General features: G+C 42.6%; 1 protein-coding gene across 1 annotated transcript in view; it reads left to right on the forward strand.

Annotated features, from left to right (window-relative positions):
- The first annotated feature begins 9,300 nt into the window (after nt 1–9,300).
- Nucleotides 9,301–15,687, forward strand: part of MYC (v-myc avian myelocytomatosis viral oncogene homolog) — a 25,178-nt gene continuing 18,791 nt past the window's right edge. Inside the window, exon 1 of the mRNA XM_009881048.1 lies at nt 9,301–9,316. Within this exon, the coding sequence (XP_009879350.1) occupies nt 9,301–9,316 (16 nt within the window). The remainder of the gene's footprint in view (nt 9,317–15,687) is intronic.

The following is a 15,687-nucleotide window of genomic DNA, read 5'->3' on the forward strand; positions in this document are numbered from 1 at the left end:
TGCAGCTTTTCCCCTATAACTGTACGGTCTGAACCAGGGAGTGAAAAAAGATATTTAAGCTGAAGGACTTTGTTTACTCAGGAGGGAACTGAGTACACACCAACCATGAATACAGTCAGCTTGGAAATTGGAAGAAAAATTCTAACTATCAGAGTAATTAATCTCTCAAAGTTTCCATAGGAAAACCCCCAAAGAATAAACAGAGTTATGGTGGAACTTGATAAATTTACTAAAGATATTTTTATGACATATTTGACTCCAATAGAATGGGAACAGATTTAGTGAACCAGGAGATCACTTCCCACTCTATGTCTAAAACAAAATTCACCCTTTGTACAAAAAGCAAAACTCGAATATTAAATATCCTTGAGCCTACAGTTTGGGCATTTACAGGAGTTTTAAATAGTTCTAAAATTTCAGAGTTTCACCCATGGCACATAACTTGGATATCACACATCTCTTTGGCTCTTAGGTTTTCATATGTAGCTTAGAAAGACATTTTTTCCTGTGTTTGTGGGATCTTCCAAACACCAGATTAAAAGCATCTGCATCAAACCCATCTTAGGCACCACTGCCAGCATTTAGTTTCTCCCCTGCCATAGAACAGGGTTTTGTCAGGCTCCCTCAGCTAGACGGCATTTTTACATCCGAGAACACAAACTAAGAAAAGCTTAGGGAAAATCTAACAAGAAAAAATAATACTCACTCTGACTGAAGGAAAGTGCCAGATCTTACTGCAGAAAATGGCTGGTTTAGTGCTTATGTAGGCTTTTCCTGCCAGTTTAAAGGAACATCCCTTCGAAAAGAACGCTATGAGAAACATTTCTGCAGAAAGAAGGCTAAAAGTTAACAGAGTAGGAAAGAAAGAGACAGCTATTCTGCAAGGCACACATCAGATTTTCTCTTCAGACGATACGCATCAATGAATTGGAAATAAATTGCTGAAACTGTGCTAGCCAAGACACACACAGCTCGGGTGCTCATCCATGTGTGGGGCTTGCCTTGACCTTGTGTTGATGTGGTGGTACCAGAGACTGTTCCAGTGGATTTAAAGTCAACGTGAGCAGATATTCACAGGAAGCAGGGAAAATCACATTTGGATCGGACCCCTCTAACTGACCTTCACTTAGTATTTTGTTAAACCCCAATCTTCTCAGAAGACCTAACCTGCAGGCCCTGATGTCTATGTACATATCTGAGCACGGGGACAGAGGCATTATATATCTTCCTTTGCTTCAAACTGTATCTGCATGAACATCAGAACTCTTGAGAACTGATTTCTAAGGCATCTGCACCTTGTGGCTGGCTGCCATTGCTGCCCGTGACACAAGCTGTGGCTGAAGGTCTTCCCATGTCTGAGGTGCCTACAGGAGCCCTCTCCCACATGGATACTCTGTTTCCTTTCCCACAGGTGAAGGCATGTACAGGATTACTTTTTTTTATATGACTGATAATTTTCACTAAACTTAGAAGAACCTATCTATGTTTGCAGTTTCGTTCTCTTCCACCAAATATGACCAGAGTCACCAAACAGGTCCAAAAGGTACCAGCATAAGACATATGGACATATTTAAAGAGTGCATTGTAACAAAAGCCTCTTTTTCTTTGAAAATAAGGTTAAAAGATATGGCCTAAGATCTAGAAAATAAGTTAAAACACACAAGAGTATTTATTTTTATTTTCAAGACTTGAGTTACAAAAAGCCTCCCTACCACTCTGTGGACTCCTCAGCTAGCTGATGGACACAGAAGTAATTCCTGCACTCATAGAAGCAGCAAGGTTTGGATTCATCCCATCTCATGCAGGCTGAAGACTGTCTTATACTCAGTGGAGACGGAAAAATTCAGAATTGCCTCCCCATGACGCTTTCCTCTTTATGTTGGTGACAGAAAGCCCAGAGTGATTATGGGCCTTGTGACTTCAAGTGCTGACTCTGGCTGGAGCACTGTGTTCATCCCACCACGGCATTTCCGCTGGCACAAATTGTTCTGGAAGAGATGCAAAAGCCTCTGAGCAAAAACTTGATCCAGGGCCCATAATCACTGCAGAGCACTCTGGCTTTCTGAAATGGAGGGGGATGGTGAAAAGGTTTGTGTTTCAGGGACTCTAAACATGGGTGACAGCTATATTATTTGTGCTGATCGTACCAGTTTGTGTCTTTTACAGATCTGGCATAAGGAAAACATTTATTGCCCATTTTTCTGTAATTTGCCATTTTTGCTGTGCCAAAGAAAGGTTTTATAAGTGTTCTCTGTCTTTGTACATTAAATCCAGGGTGTGTAAGGCAAAAAGAATGTGGGGCTGGTGGAAAAAACGCATAGGATTTCTTAAGGAAATTTTTCATTGTGTGGCAGAGACAAGAGAACCAAAGGGTCTTTTATCTGCAGAAGCACAGAATTTGAGAAACAAATTTAAGACAGGAAAGTATAATGGTTTTTTCTACTTCCTTTGGCCTCAGGAAATGGAGAATCACTTTAAAGTTGAATTGTGAGAGAACGCTTGAATTTCTTTTCCCATTTCAATTCAAATGGGTGCCCACTCTTATATATTTCAAATAAAAGCAACACTTTTGAGCAGCACTCACTCAAAGAAATCAAGGGTTGGCTTAAAGAGGAAGGTTAATCCAGTCATTAGAGTATTAGCACAGAATCTACAAAACTTGTTGCAGAGCAGGAAGGTGAATGCAGGCCTCCCATATGACCCTAAATTACATTGCCTTTCTTTGCCTTACTTTTTCTTTCCACATATATTTTGAGGTGTTCCCGTGCTACAGTAAAAGCGGGCATTGGACAGAGATGGATTAAACAAAGCGAACTTCAAAACCAACTGCAAAACTAACTCTGTTGTTGCGTTGAGGATTAATATAAAAAAGTTTGGTGGATTATTTCAAGTTTCAGGTCCTGATATAAATAATTTGCACCAGTCTTTGAGTGAGTACCTTGTATTGCACATTAAAACCATTTTTGGGGCTAGCTATTGTCTGGTGGGAGAAGGTGGATGAGGTCCTCTTCAGTGAAGACAGTTTCTTGGAGAAAATAAACGCAAGGTTATTAAGTGAGAGGAAAAAAAAACAATCTAAGGTGCAATGTCAGACTTCAGCTCTGCCAGGTTTGATGTTGAAGTCTCTGATTAACATTTGGTGCATATCCAAAGGTCTGTGTAACTCTGTACCATCAAAGCCTATTGAATCAACTTTGCCACCTTTACATTTCACAAATATACATTAATACAACAAATGTCATGCTTGACTACATATGCCTGTAACCTTCTCTAGCTAGAAATCTGTGACTTGGTTCCAGCTAATCTACCTATCTTTTTTTCTTCCTCAAATTGGTGTTACTTAGATGGAAGCTACAAAAGCCCCTCCTGACACACTTAAAGTCCTTTGTGCTTTTAGTCATATGTTCCAGTATGAAAGAGATGTTTGAAATGTTAGTCATAAAAGAACTATCCCTCCAGAAAAAGTATCATTATCTGACAGTGCACAAAGTGCGTGTCAAATTGCCATTAACTTTCAGTCATTTAAGGCTTTTAATTTCTGAATGTAATTGTAAAAATGAAAGCTTTGCTCCCACCTCAAGCTTTGATAATCACACGGTTAAAAATCAGACAAACAACATCAACGAACCCAGCTCAGCCTGGTCATGGTTACCACCTTTTCCAAGTGACTGAACAGATTTCCTCCTTCCCACAGGATGCAAGAATGGGATTTTTTTTTTAATGCAATAAATGTTGTGTTTCATTGTCTTAATCTTGCTTTATTTTAGTAATCTACTGTTTGTTTCTCTTTGTACTGGCAAATCAGGAAGCCAAAATACATATATTTATTTACATCAACCTTAAACATATCAGAAAAAGCTTCTTCCTCCTTTAATATACCTTCAGTAAATCCCCTTTTCCACCAACAACTTCTGCTTTGGCCTTTATTCGAGACACCACCCTCTGATATGATGTAATAAACTGCATTCACACATTCATTTCCAATCCCAGCTCACGCAATGGTAATGAGTGCTTTAGGAAGACAGACAGGCGGATACCAAAGTTTGAGCTCATGTTCTGATTTCTTGCTATCAGCATCCCATAATCCCGCCTCATTCCCTGCATTTGCTACCCGTTGCCGTATCACAGCCAAATTCAGGGCCCGACCATAAACCCTCATCTGCTCAGATGATTCCTGCGCCTCCCTGGAGCCTGGCACCTCAGTTCGGCTCCTTGTTGGTGTGAAGATTTGTTTATGGTCATGCAAAAACCAGATTAGGGCTGATGTGGATGAACTCCTTAAGGTATTCTGTTCAACACTAAAACCTCAGGCATGAGCACAGAGCCAAGCAAGCTCACTAATAGTCTGAAACAGCAAGGACCCACCAGCAAATTCATTTTCCAAAATAATATTGTGTTAGATCTGCGGATTGCACCGATGCCACCAATACTTTCATCACTGGGTATTAAGATTTCTTTTTCTTTCCTTTAATCTTCGAAGATACAACTTTCCACCTGATAAAAATCAGCAAAGTATGTTGATAAGCACATAATCAGCTACGCCTTTAGATTAGGTTAGATTTGATTTAACATTATTAATTATTCTGCTTTCTAATGAGTAATTCAGCCATGTGATTCCCTACCCAAACCATAGCAGAACATCCCCACATATTGTGTAACCTGCAACTGTGCTAACCTGAAGGATGCCTCACAGTGTAAAGGTAAAGAAAACTTGATGAACTATGTAGGAATTTCTCCAATAGCTGCAGTCATCTGTAGGCCAACATCTGGACATCAGGTTCAGTTTGAAAGATAGGACATACAAGAACCAAAGCAGAAGCAGAAGGACTATATATCCTGAGCACATTTTAGCATAAGTAGCCTTCATCCTTTCTGAGCAATAAAACAGTAGAGGTTGAAGTGTCAGGGTGGGGCAGACCCGGCACCTAAAGTTGAGCACAAGGAGCCAGATTCCCAGCTAATATAAAGAACTCTATCGAAGCAAGATGACAAGGAAATGTGGTCAAAGGAACTACAAAGCTTTATGCCAAGCAAGGATGCAGCCGAGAGAGTCTTATAGGCACACCGAGAACACCAAATAATTCTTCATAAATTGAAAGCCAGACAGGCCTATTAAAAGATTAAGCCTATCTCTTGTATGACGTACCCCATCAAATATTTACTACACTCCTGGGCTGAGTGTAGGAGTTTGAGTTTGACTAAAGCTCACCTTGCTCACAGTCCTGGTTTGAACATGTCAAGAAATGGAAGATCCAGTCTACCCCAGATTAAAATAATAATAATAATAATAATAATAATAATAATAATAATAATAATCATAATATGTTGTCTTAGTGACAAAACCTGAATTCACCTTCCAGCCCCTGTTTCTGATTATGCCTTTCTCTGCTAGACTGAAGAACATTCAACACCGAGTATTTTCTTTCCTGGAAGTATTTCTGTTTCACAGTCAGGTCATCCCTGTATCTTTCTTGCTAAATTAGGCAGATGAGTGTCCTTAGGTTTCTCTCTGTTGCTTCTACTTAGAAGAAAGGAGTTCGCTAACTAGATTGAAATTACAGCTAATGATTACAGTTTGTCTCTAAAAAGAAGCAAATTAAACAAGTTAATTGGTAAAATGTACTTTTTTTTTAAAGATGAAAAGTGAGAGAAAACAAATTCTGATAAAAACATCAACCCAGACATACAATGGGGAGTTTCCTTGTGGGAAACTCAACCATTAGATGTCCCCATGTGCCATCGGGATAGGGCACAGGCCCAGCAAAAAAAAAGGGACCAAGCAGCAACTCAAGCTGAGCGGAAGCCTATGGGTTTGTTGCTGTCATTGCATGTGTGTGTGTTTCTCTCATACACACTGACTGCCTGAGAGCAGTGGTGATTTTCTGAATGATGGCAGTAACTGAATGGTTCCAGAGGGAAGACTCCAAAGCTGAATCTATTATGAAAAAACTCAATCAGGATCTCATTTAGACAGCCACAGGTTGAACGCTAGTTATTAATGTCAGTGGTCCCTATACAAAGAAGCAAGGTTGAGTAGACAACAGAGGCCAAGTTATTGATGGATATTTATTTACATACAGATCAGATCTAATGATTTGATTCTCCCACACCAGTAGCCAAATTGCATTTACCCATCAAAGCCACACTTTAGAAATCAAACAATGCAAGACCACATCTTCAGCTGCTGTAAATTAAAATCAGTCAATTATGACATTAGTCTCAAACACAAGTGAGATGGCTAGAGCAGTTACTGCTCACAGAGGTTGTCACCTCTGCCACTGGGGCAGCCCAACAAAATGCCCCAAAACCACCACAGTTTACAGCAAGGCATATGAAAGTAAACCTTGGTTTGGGGTTTCAGCCATGGAAGTTCAAGATTAGCCTCACAATCATTTCAACAGGATGATGACCACCAGGAGAGAAATGGGGAGGGCCCCCAGAAGCAGTAACTGCCTCGATCCCCTCAGTTCAATCTGCCTGTGTTCATAAATGCCTCCACCCTTCAGTGGCAAGCATAAATACCTTCAATGACATTTTTAGTTGAACAGCAGGTGCTTGAGAACAATTGTTTTACCTTTATTTATCTATTATTTTTAGTTAGCTGAATGCTGAACCTGCAATCCTAGCTCGTCTACTGAACGATGCAACTTTTTTGCTTATTATGAGCAAAACTATGCAGTGTTATAATCAGTATTTACTCTTCTGTCCACAAAACCCCATCTAATTTATTAAAATAAGCACAAGTAGATGGTCCTTTCTAGCCCTGCTAATTATCAACTTTTTCTATGCTTCAACAGATTACCCACCCCAAAAAAAAAATCATTAAGGAATGCAGCGATAGCTGAAGGATCATTTCTAGATTTACTTAGTCAACACACAGGAACATGGAGACACTCCCCTTTTCATTAACCTAGGAGCCAGCTTGGAGATGGCACAGGGAGTTTCACAACACTTCCTTTCTGCACAGATGAAAGGCTGCAGATTATTCAGTAGTGAAGGTAAGCCAGGGGAAGACAGGAACATCCAGGATGACAAGGCTGTCCACACCCATTAGCAATTTTTAACCAGAGGACTGAGCCACAAGCAAATATGTGCCAGCTACCTCTGTAAAACTATTTCTTTTAGATGGTTCAAGGACAACGCTGCAAAGACTGCAGAGGAGAATTTGTCAGAAGCCCACGTGAAGAGCAGCCACCAACAGACTGGCACTACAATACAGATGTTGATGGGGTTGGCCCAAGTATCTTCAGCTGGAATTGAGTCAAGACCCTACATGCTTAAGGAAAGGTTTCTTGAGGCATTTGAGGACATTTGTTTTTTCTCTGTCTCCAATGCTGTGCAAGACATTAGTGGCACTATATGCTTTACTTGGAAAAAAACATTAATTTCATGGCAATAATGAATATACAGTCAAAAATGTCCTCGCTCCACCACAAACATGTCTCTCACTCCCTCAGGCTAACCAACAGGACTACAAGCAGGCATATATGCTCTTCCTTTCTCCCCCATCCATCTTTCTCTCCTCCCGAGACGGCAGGTACTTAGTCTGGCAGCTCTGGAGCAGTCAGTTTCACAGACATACTTGGCTCATCCCACAAGTGGTTAACCAAGACATCAATAAACTACTCAGCAGAGGACTCCAGAGATTTACCTCTGCTGAGTTCTCCCTTGCGGCCGGATTCCAGCAACGTGAAGCTGGCTTCTGGCTCTGCGTCCACTAGGAGATGGCCAGAGCCCCCGTCCCCAGTCTCTGGCTCCTTGCAAGATGCACACGGAGGTTTTGGCTCTGGGGCCCCAGAACACGTTGCCTCCTCCTCGTTTGCTTTGGCCGCTCTCAGACGGCTGGCCTGAATCTTCCCTTGTCGCTGTTGCAATAATGGTTTGAGGAGTGCGGGGTCAAGGCAGGCCAGGAGAGCTGGAAGGCTCTGGCTGGAATAATAAGGGATTTGTTCAACCAACAGCAGGCAGCAGGTTTGACTCTTTTCCAGGACCAGGGCCATGCTAGAAAAGGTCTGAGGTTTTGACTCCAGGACTACAGCTGGCAATTCAAAACCTCCCCATGTGGATGCATTTTTTATGGGCCAAAACAAGCCCATATAAAAGAAGTTTCTGCCAGGAGAGTTTCTGCCAGGTCCCCAAGCAGAATAAACAGAGCACTTCTGTGAGGGTACAAGGGCATTCTCACAGCAGCTTGGGTCAGTCTAGAAGCATTGCCTAAGATCCCAGAGCCCTACCTGGTCTTTGATGCACCAGCAGAAGTTCCTAAGTTGGACCTGGCCACCAGCCAACCTGAAAGGAGTGAGGCAGGGACTGTGCAGAGGTGGGGTCAGTGTCATATCACGTAAGCAGGGGGGGCCCGACCCCTTTGGTTTCAGTCCGATGTAAATCCAGCCCCTTCAATCAATGCAAATTTCCCTTTGGAGACCAATGAGCAAGGATGACTGACACACCAGAACAGAGCACACTGAGGTAACTGGAGAGTTAAACCTACCTTTCCACAGCCCTGTAAGCATGACTGCTAACTCCCAGAGGTGGAGGAACTCTCTCCTCTCCCTCATGGCTGGTCCCCCCCTCCTTCCAGCTGTCCCCCTCCTGACACTTTGGGTGCTCCTTAGACCAATCCAGAGGTTACTTTAGTGAACTGAAGTGACAGAACACTACCCATCACTTTTTGCTGGGCAGTTCAGGACAGAGCGGTAGATCAGTTCTCAGAGGAGCCTGCCTCCTAGAAAGTCACGAGGGGTTCCAGTAGCTGGAGTGGAAATGTGATACAGTTGACCTTGAAACAAGATGCAGTTTCCTGGGGTAAGGATGATTAAATACTGGAACAGTTTGCCAAGTGAGAGGAGGATTCACTTTGCTTAGATCCTTTACAACGAGATTAGATCTCTTTATCAAACCTATGACTTAATCCCATTTCTGGGGAGAAGTTCTACAGTCTAAGTAAGCCAGAGGGAAGAGGGGGGTGAAGTTTGCTAATCACTGCCTCTTTCTTGTCTTGGAGACCATCTGTCTCTGAACATACCATAACTAATGACAGTTGTGGTGCAACAACATCAGAAATATTTACTCCTTCCTCCAGCACACTCTGTCTCAAAAAAAATGAGGTGAGGAGAGTGCTGGAGGACTTATGGATTTCTGTTTTTTCTAACCCTACATGTGAGATTTCACAGTTCAGATAGTTTGACAAGCAGGATTGGAAGAGTGGCTCTTCCAGCAACTCTCCTATGTATGTGAGGTCACCCTGGAGTGCACGTACCCTCTGGTTCCCAAGCACTGTATCTCCTAATCCTGACACAGATGGTAGCTTTCCACGGTAAGCTACACTGGCCCCCGAGGTTCCAAAGCAAGAATGAGGTCAGGTCACCTTGCCAGTGTCTGGGATGAAGCATGAGGTGAGCAAGTGGGAGACTTTCCCAGATAATACATGAGACTTGACAAGTCTGAATGTAGCCAAGTAGGTTTTAGACCTTCCAGGGATTCCCTTCAAGCAAGTTGATTTCCATCAAAGGTGACACAGCTAATCTCTTCTCCCCTGTGCCCTTCAGGGAAGAGGAGAGGAGCAGAAACAGAACCTAGTCTACAGAATAGTTCATACCATGGCTAACAGCACACTCCTACTGCATTTGGCCTCTCTGTCCTATGTCTGGGCTTCACACTCTTCTTTGCCAAAAGCACATCAGCTCATCCTCCAAACAAGACAGAAAATGACAGAGAAAAGAGGCAAATTAGATATTTCCTAACCAGCAATCCCTGCCAGAATTGTTCTCTTTCAGCCAGTGTAAAATATTCTGAAATTCTAAAACTTGTAAGATATCGGACCAATAGACATTTATACTTGTGGGATTGTTATAGCATCCATACCGGCACTAATCTCACTATGTATGGTTCACAGATTTTAAGGTCAGATGTTTAGGATCATCCAGGCAGTATAACACAAACTGCTGAATTTCAGCCAGAATTTCACCCACATCAATCCTGTACATTCAGTTCAGCAGATTGCTTGGGCAATGTGTTCCTTCATCTCAGTGAGATCTTTCATTTGTATACAGACGGTTCCTTTCTATTTCCTTTTAAAATGATGGCTAAGGTTAGAGAAAAACAGGAGACAACAACAACAAAACCATCTCCCTCAACAGACCTCCCTCCCCACCCCAGAAAGTTAGGGAGGAATTCTGAGTAATTTGCACCAGAGGCATTCACATTTTATGCAAACTGCCATAAAGTGGAAAATACCAGGTGACAGCTCCATGCTGGAGATGCTGCAGCACTCAGTGGGCTTATATAAAAAGCCATAATACACATAAAAGTCTAATGTGCCTTCAAAATTACCTCATCTTTTATTTAGAGGTTATGTCACCCTTGTCTTCCTTTATCGCTTTTTATATGAGTGGAGTGGGGAAACTGGACAAAATTGAGGCAATTTAGGTTACTAAGTGGAGCTAGAGTTTATGGTCAAAGTTAGGCTCCGGAGGAAGAATTCCTTGTCGCCACCCCCATAGCCAACCCACCTCTGCTTTGCAGTTAGCTTTATTTAGGTGTTTCTTCCCAGCTCCAGCCCCCACCCTCCGCCTGGTGATAAGACTGTCTACTAAAAGAGAAAAATACAAACAGAAAGCTATGGAGGGCAGCTGGATGAGGGACAAAAATAGCAGCGGGGCTTTTTGTAGCGGTGTCCTTTGTACCATTAGAGTAAAAATTCTGGCAGCACTTCTATTTCATGGGGTTGGTATCTCCAAGGGAGAGTGACACACATACACCAACCCCCCCCCGAAAAAAAGAAAAAAAAAAAAAAAAAAGGGGATAAAACCGGGGTTTTGGGGTGTCTAGGGAGGTAGGAAGAGTGACCCCAACACCCCCACCCCCCCCCCAAAAAAAAAAAAAAAAAAAAAAAAAAGAGGCTATAAGCTGAGTTTTGGGCATGTCAGTGACGTGAGTTAGAAATCAGCTTGAGTTACACAAAGACAACACCCAGGAAAACAGTGGAAAGCCCCTCCTGGAGCACAGGGCGATGAGGGATGCAGGAGAGAAGTCAATTCTGCTGCTCTCAGCTCCTACCTGCTTGGCAGCCTGAACTCACACTGCTTTCCCCTATCTTTTTGTTTTCTCCTCTCCACCCCTTACTTATTTTAGGGCTATTTGGAGCAAGCTGTCTTTCTCTGCACAGCACCTGGAAGATTGATTATGATTTCTAGGCTCTACCGTAACATAAATAGTGAGACTCCAGTTGGTTCCAAGGTCCACATATCTCACTGACTACTAAGAAGTTAAAAGTTCCTACTTGGAAAAAATAAAAAGAGCTACTATTAATTTTAAAATTAGCAGTAGCAGCAGATCCACAGCTAATATTTTCCCATTTAAAACAGAAATAGTGCTGAAGAGCAAGATGGAGTCATAAAGGGAAAAAATGCCAACATTATTTTTTCTTCCTCTCCAGAAAATTCTTTATATTCCCAGATAGCTCTCCTATTCTTGTTGATATAAATTATCCCTAAATCTTTGGGGATTAAGGCAACATTTGCACAGAGATTGATTGTCTCTTAACGGTCTGCTGTAGCCTTCCAGTGAAGCTGCTAATACTGGGTATCTTCCAAGACCAGATCCCAGACCCTTGTCTGCAATTCTCACTCTGCTCCAGCATTTCTATTGTATTCTGTTCCTCTGAAGGCCTTTTCCAACAACTGTTATAATGTAATCTGCCAGTGGTATCACTGATGCACTCCCCTCATCTGGTCAGATTTGGAAAACTTTCTGCAAGCTGCTGAGCAAGCAGGCTTTGCTGGCTCCTGTCTCTTAAACTGCCAAAAAAAAACCCCTTCCAAATCCCAATACGCAAGCTCTGACTTTCAGGAAAACTGAATTGTGCAGTGAATTCAAACTCTGAAATTTCAGTTCAGATGTAATTCAAATGCAAACCTGTGGCTTTCAGGCTTACGATACACCTAATGCTTTCTGAAGTTAACTGAGAATTGAATTAGTCCCTTCAGGTAGATATTCTTCAGTTTGCTTTAGACGATGACACAAATGTAGCTTAACTCAGTAGCTAATCAATAATTTAATTTTGATCCCTAACTAAATGAAGCCTGATAAATATCAAACACTTTTAAATTGGGTTTAATTAGTATTTACGAATGTATTTGAGGGCTCTGATTCACAAACTGTGGTAACTCCTCGCTGAAGCAACCTAGCCTCATCTTTCTGCTAGAAGCTACTGTCCCATGCCCATCTCAGAGGCAGCAGATGGTCCTCAGACATGCAGGGCTGGGGTACCCTCATCCTAACGGGAAGTAGTCTTGTAAACCTTATCACAATGCCGGCGTTCAAAGGGAGAGATGTCAGTGATGTGGAGGGGGAGAAAGGGACATGAAAGAGGCAGCCAGGGAGGGGCCCAGCTTTGAATTTCCAACTGTGGGTAAGAGGCGGTTCAGGAACAGCTGATGAGAGTGATGAGCAGCACAGAAAGACGTCAGCATGGGGAGAGATGGAAGAGATTGCATCTGTTTCCTTTGGAGACTATGCAAACAAGGAGTGACATAGTGGAAGCATGCAAAAGAATTAATGGTCTCAAGAAGTTACGGCTCCCTACCATGTCTCCCAACACACAAGAGCTCCTAGCAAACCAGAGGCAATCGTGCTTCAGCAGATGGATATTTTAAAGGTAAAAACATCTGCAGATCCCATTCTCATCATTAGTCAACACCAGAAAAACACCAAAAAAGAAGCACAGCCACAGGGATGGTTCCCAGTTGACCTCATAGAGAAAACTACCCTGCTCTGGGGAGAAGGAAGGCTTAATTCCCTGAGCACAAGCTGTGCCATGCCTCTCGCCCTCTGGGCTGGAGCAGGCCCTGGCCTGCTTTGTGTGCCAGCACAGACACAGACGGTCAGGTGGAGAAATTAGCTGGAATCCAAAAGGTGCAAGATCCTTATCGGGACCCAGCGTTGCACTCAACGGGGAAGGAAAACATGAAGGCAGAAGCCAACCACGTGTTGGTGGAGATTACAAAGAAATATACACTAGGGACATATTATTCCTGAGACTTCCCTACTGTTGTTCAGAAGTCACCGACATCGAGGTTTGGCAAACCGTTGGGCTGACACAGTGGTTCTCAGGGGTCGGTGCTCTAAAATTGAAGTGAACAGCTCTCACCTCCCAGTGGCAATGTTCACAATTCCACCAGCTAACTAGCTCTGTCACCTTATGGCTTTCCTAGATGTAGCACACACATACATAGCGCATACTGGACCGGTGTCGGAAAACCACATCCCATGGGCAAAGGATCATATGCTCCTAAACGTGCACTTTTGCCAGTGTAACCACATTGGCCCTTAGGATCTCTGCCTGAAAAGCTGCGGTGCTGGAAGTCCATGCTTCTTCTTACCTTGTCATAATGAGGGTGTGCATTTATCTATCATACTTCATTTTAAATAAATATCAATATTTTTTCCTCTAGGCTCTCCTTTCTTGTTTTGTCAAGAGCAATGATTGTATCATAGCCAACATTATGATGCAAAATTAGAGGGAAGTAAATGCATTAGAAAGGTGGCATCACCTGAAGAGATGCGATGGCTCCTCGCATTAGCTCAAACATCTTTCTCCCTGAAGTCTGACCCTAGGTGTGAATTGGAGAAGCCTGACAGGACATAAAAAGAAGTACTATCCTGTTGACCCAGTTTTCATAGAGAGCAGTATGTATAATTATTTTGGCCACCTGCAGCTGATAAACCAATCCCCTGTGAGGTTAAAAATTATCCAGGCATTTACTGGTGACACAGCAATATGCTAGAAACCTGCACGGCAAACCTGCTCAGCCACAGCTATGCTGGAGGGAGGTGTGGTGAGACATGATCCGGGGCTGAGATAGCTCTGCTGGCAGATGTCCTCAGCACGGAGAGACCTCTACAGGCTTCTGCCTAGGTGGTTTATTTTGTTCAGGAATGGTAAAATAAGTGATATCACAACTACCTTCTTTTGCATTAAGGTAGAACCTGCACGAGGTCTGTGTGTACAGTGCTCCAGCCTGCAGGAATATCAGTCTTTTTCAGCAGTAAATAAAGCACTTCTGGAACTACTGCATTGCTGCAGGAAAACCACTCCCCGTGGGAAAAGTTATAGTACTGAAAGTGCAATTTTTTTCTATAAATAGCATCAGAGCAAAGGATTTCTGCCAGAAAAGCTGTGACACAGAGTGCCCCTTCTTCAGGCCCCAGCAGATGCCGTTGTGCCTGCAGAAGTCCACAGCAGAGACGAGGAGGAATTTGCTGAGATAGCATCCTCCGTGCCTGTGCTGATGACGCCACTCCCGTACATTGCCAGACTACGATCATGCGCGACGGGGATTGCAGCGCTGAGCTCCAGCAGTTGAGGTTCACACAGCATGTTTTCCCCACAGACGAATCTGGTGCTTCCGGGCAGCAGGGGTTAGGCAGCCAGGTGTGAATGCGACCTCCAGATGTTCAGTGGGTTCTGCAGCCCTGGGAAAAAGGTTTCCAAAAAATCCAGCATGATGCAAACACAGCCCCTCCTAAATCACTGCCTTCTCACTGCCTTTTGCCATCTCTCACACAGCCTTGGTGTCCCTTCCCTCGTTTCTCAGATTTTCACTTTATTTCTTCACAGGTTGAAAAGGACTAGATGAAAATGATTTATATATCTATATAATTTTGGTTTTATGTAAAGTGTATAATCGTTTTAGACCACCCAACTGGGATGCGAGAGACAAGGTTTTATACGTTTCCATTTTTTTTTGCAACTAAAACATATTTCTTTTTTTGTATTCGATGTGACGTGGAGCCTCAGTGGATAATCAGAAATAAATAGTAGTATAGCTGTTACAAATTCTTCTAAAATTAAGCGATCTACTTGAGAAAGCATTCTCCCTGTAACTTAAGGCAAGAGCACAAATGGATATAATTATACAGGCATAACTTTCTATCCTGTCTTGGTTGTGTTTATGTCATTTGGGAAGGGATTTAAGTTCAGCCAAAACATTCCAATTTCTATTGGAAAAAAAAAAAAAAAAGGTGAGATTCTTAAGATAAAGTATAGCTATACTACACAATCTAATACACTGGTATTAGTGGTAATGGTATAATGCACCATGTAAAAAAATCTAATTCCTGTATCTTCCATTACACCTTATATCCTGATTTCATGCAAAATTGGAGTAAGCTATTAATAGCAGTGGACTTCCTAAAGATTTACTCTAGATTAAAAGATTCTCATCTGTTCTTATTGAGGAAGCTGCAAATATTGCTTTAATACCAACACAACTGAACTGTAAACCAGCTCATGACATCTCAGGTTTGTGCTGAGCATGCTACGTAAAAACATCACTACAGGCAGGCTTTCCTTTAACAAGATTTCCTCAAGACTGGCCAGCTAATGAATGGGGTTTAATCATGATATTGAATAATTTTCCAGGAATTATTGAAATTTGCACTCAGGTACAGAAAGTATATATCAGACGTAAGTCCTACGTGTCTCCAGAGTTCACCAGGTCTGTGTGGTCCGTATCCCCATGAGATACCATGCTTATAATGTATCTACTATAGTCATGTCTACCAGGCAAACCCACATCACGCTCTCTGTGACACAGGCCAGTGACAACACAGTCATAAGGACATTTCTGCTCAGCAAGCCAAGCACAACACAGGTCCTCTGCTGAGAAAAAACACTTTCCCTAC

The sequence above is a fragment of the Charadrius vociferus genome, unplaced genomic scaffold (genome assembly GCF_000708025.1).
Source record: "Charadrius vociferus isolate BGI_N301 unplaced genomic scaffold, ASM70802v2 scaffold2, whole genome shotgun sequence".
Classification (NCBI taxonomy): Eukaryota; Metazoa; Chordata; class Aves; order Charadriiformes; family Charadriidae; genus Charadrius; species Charadrius vociferus.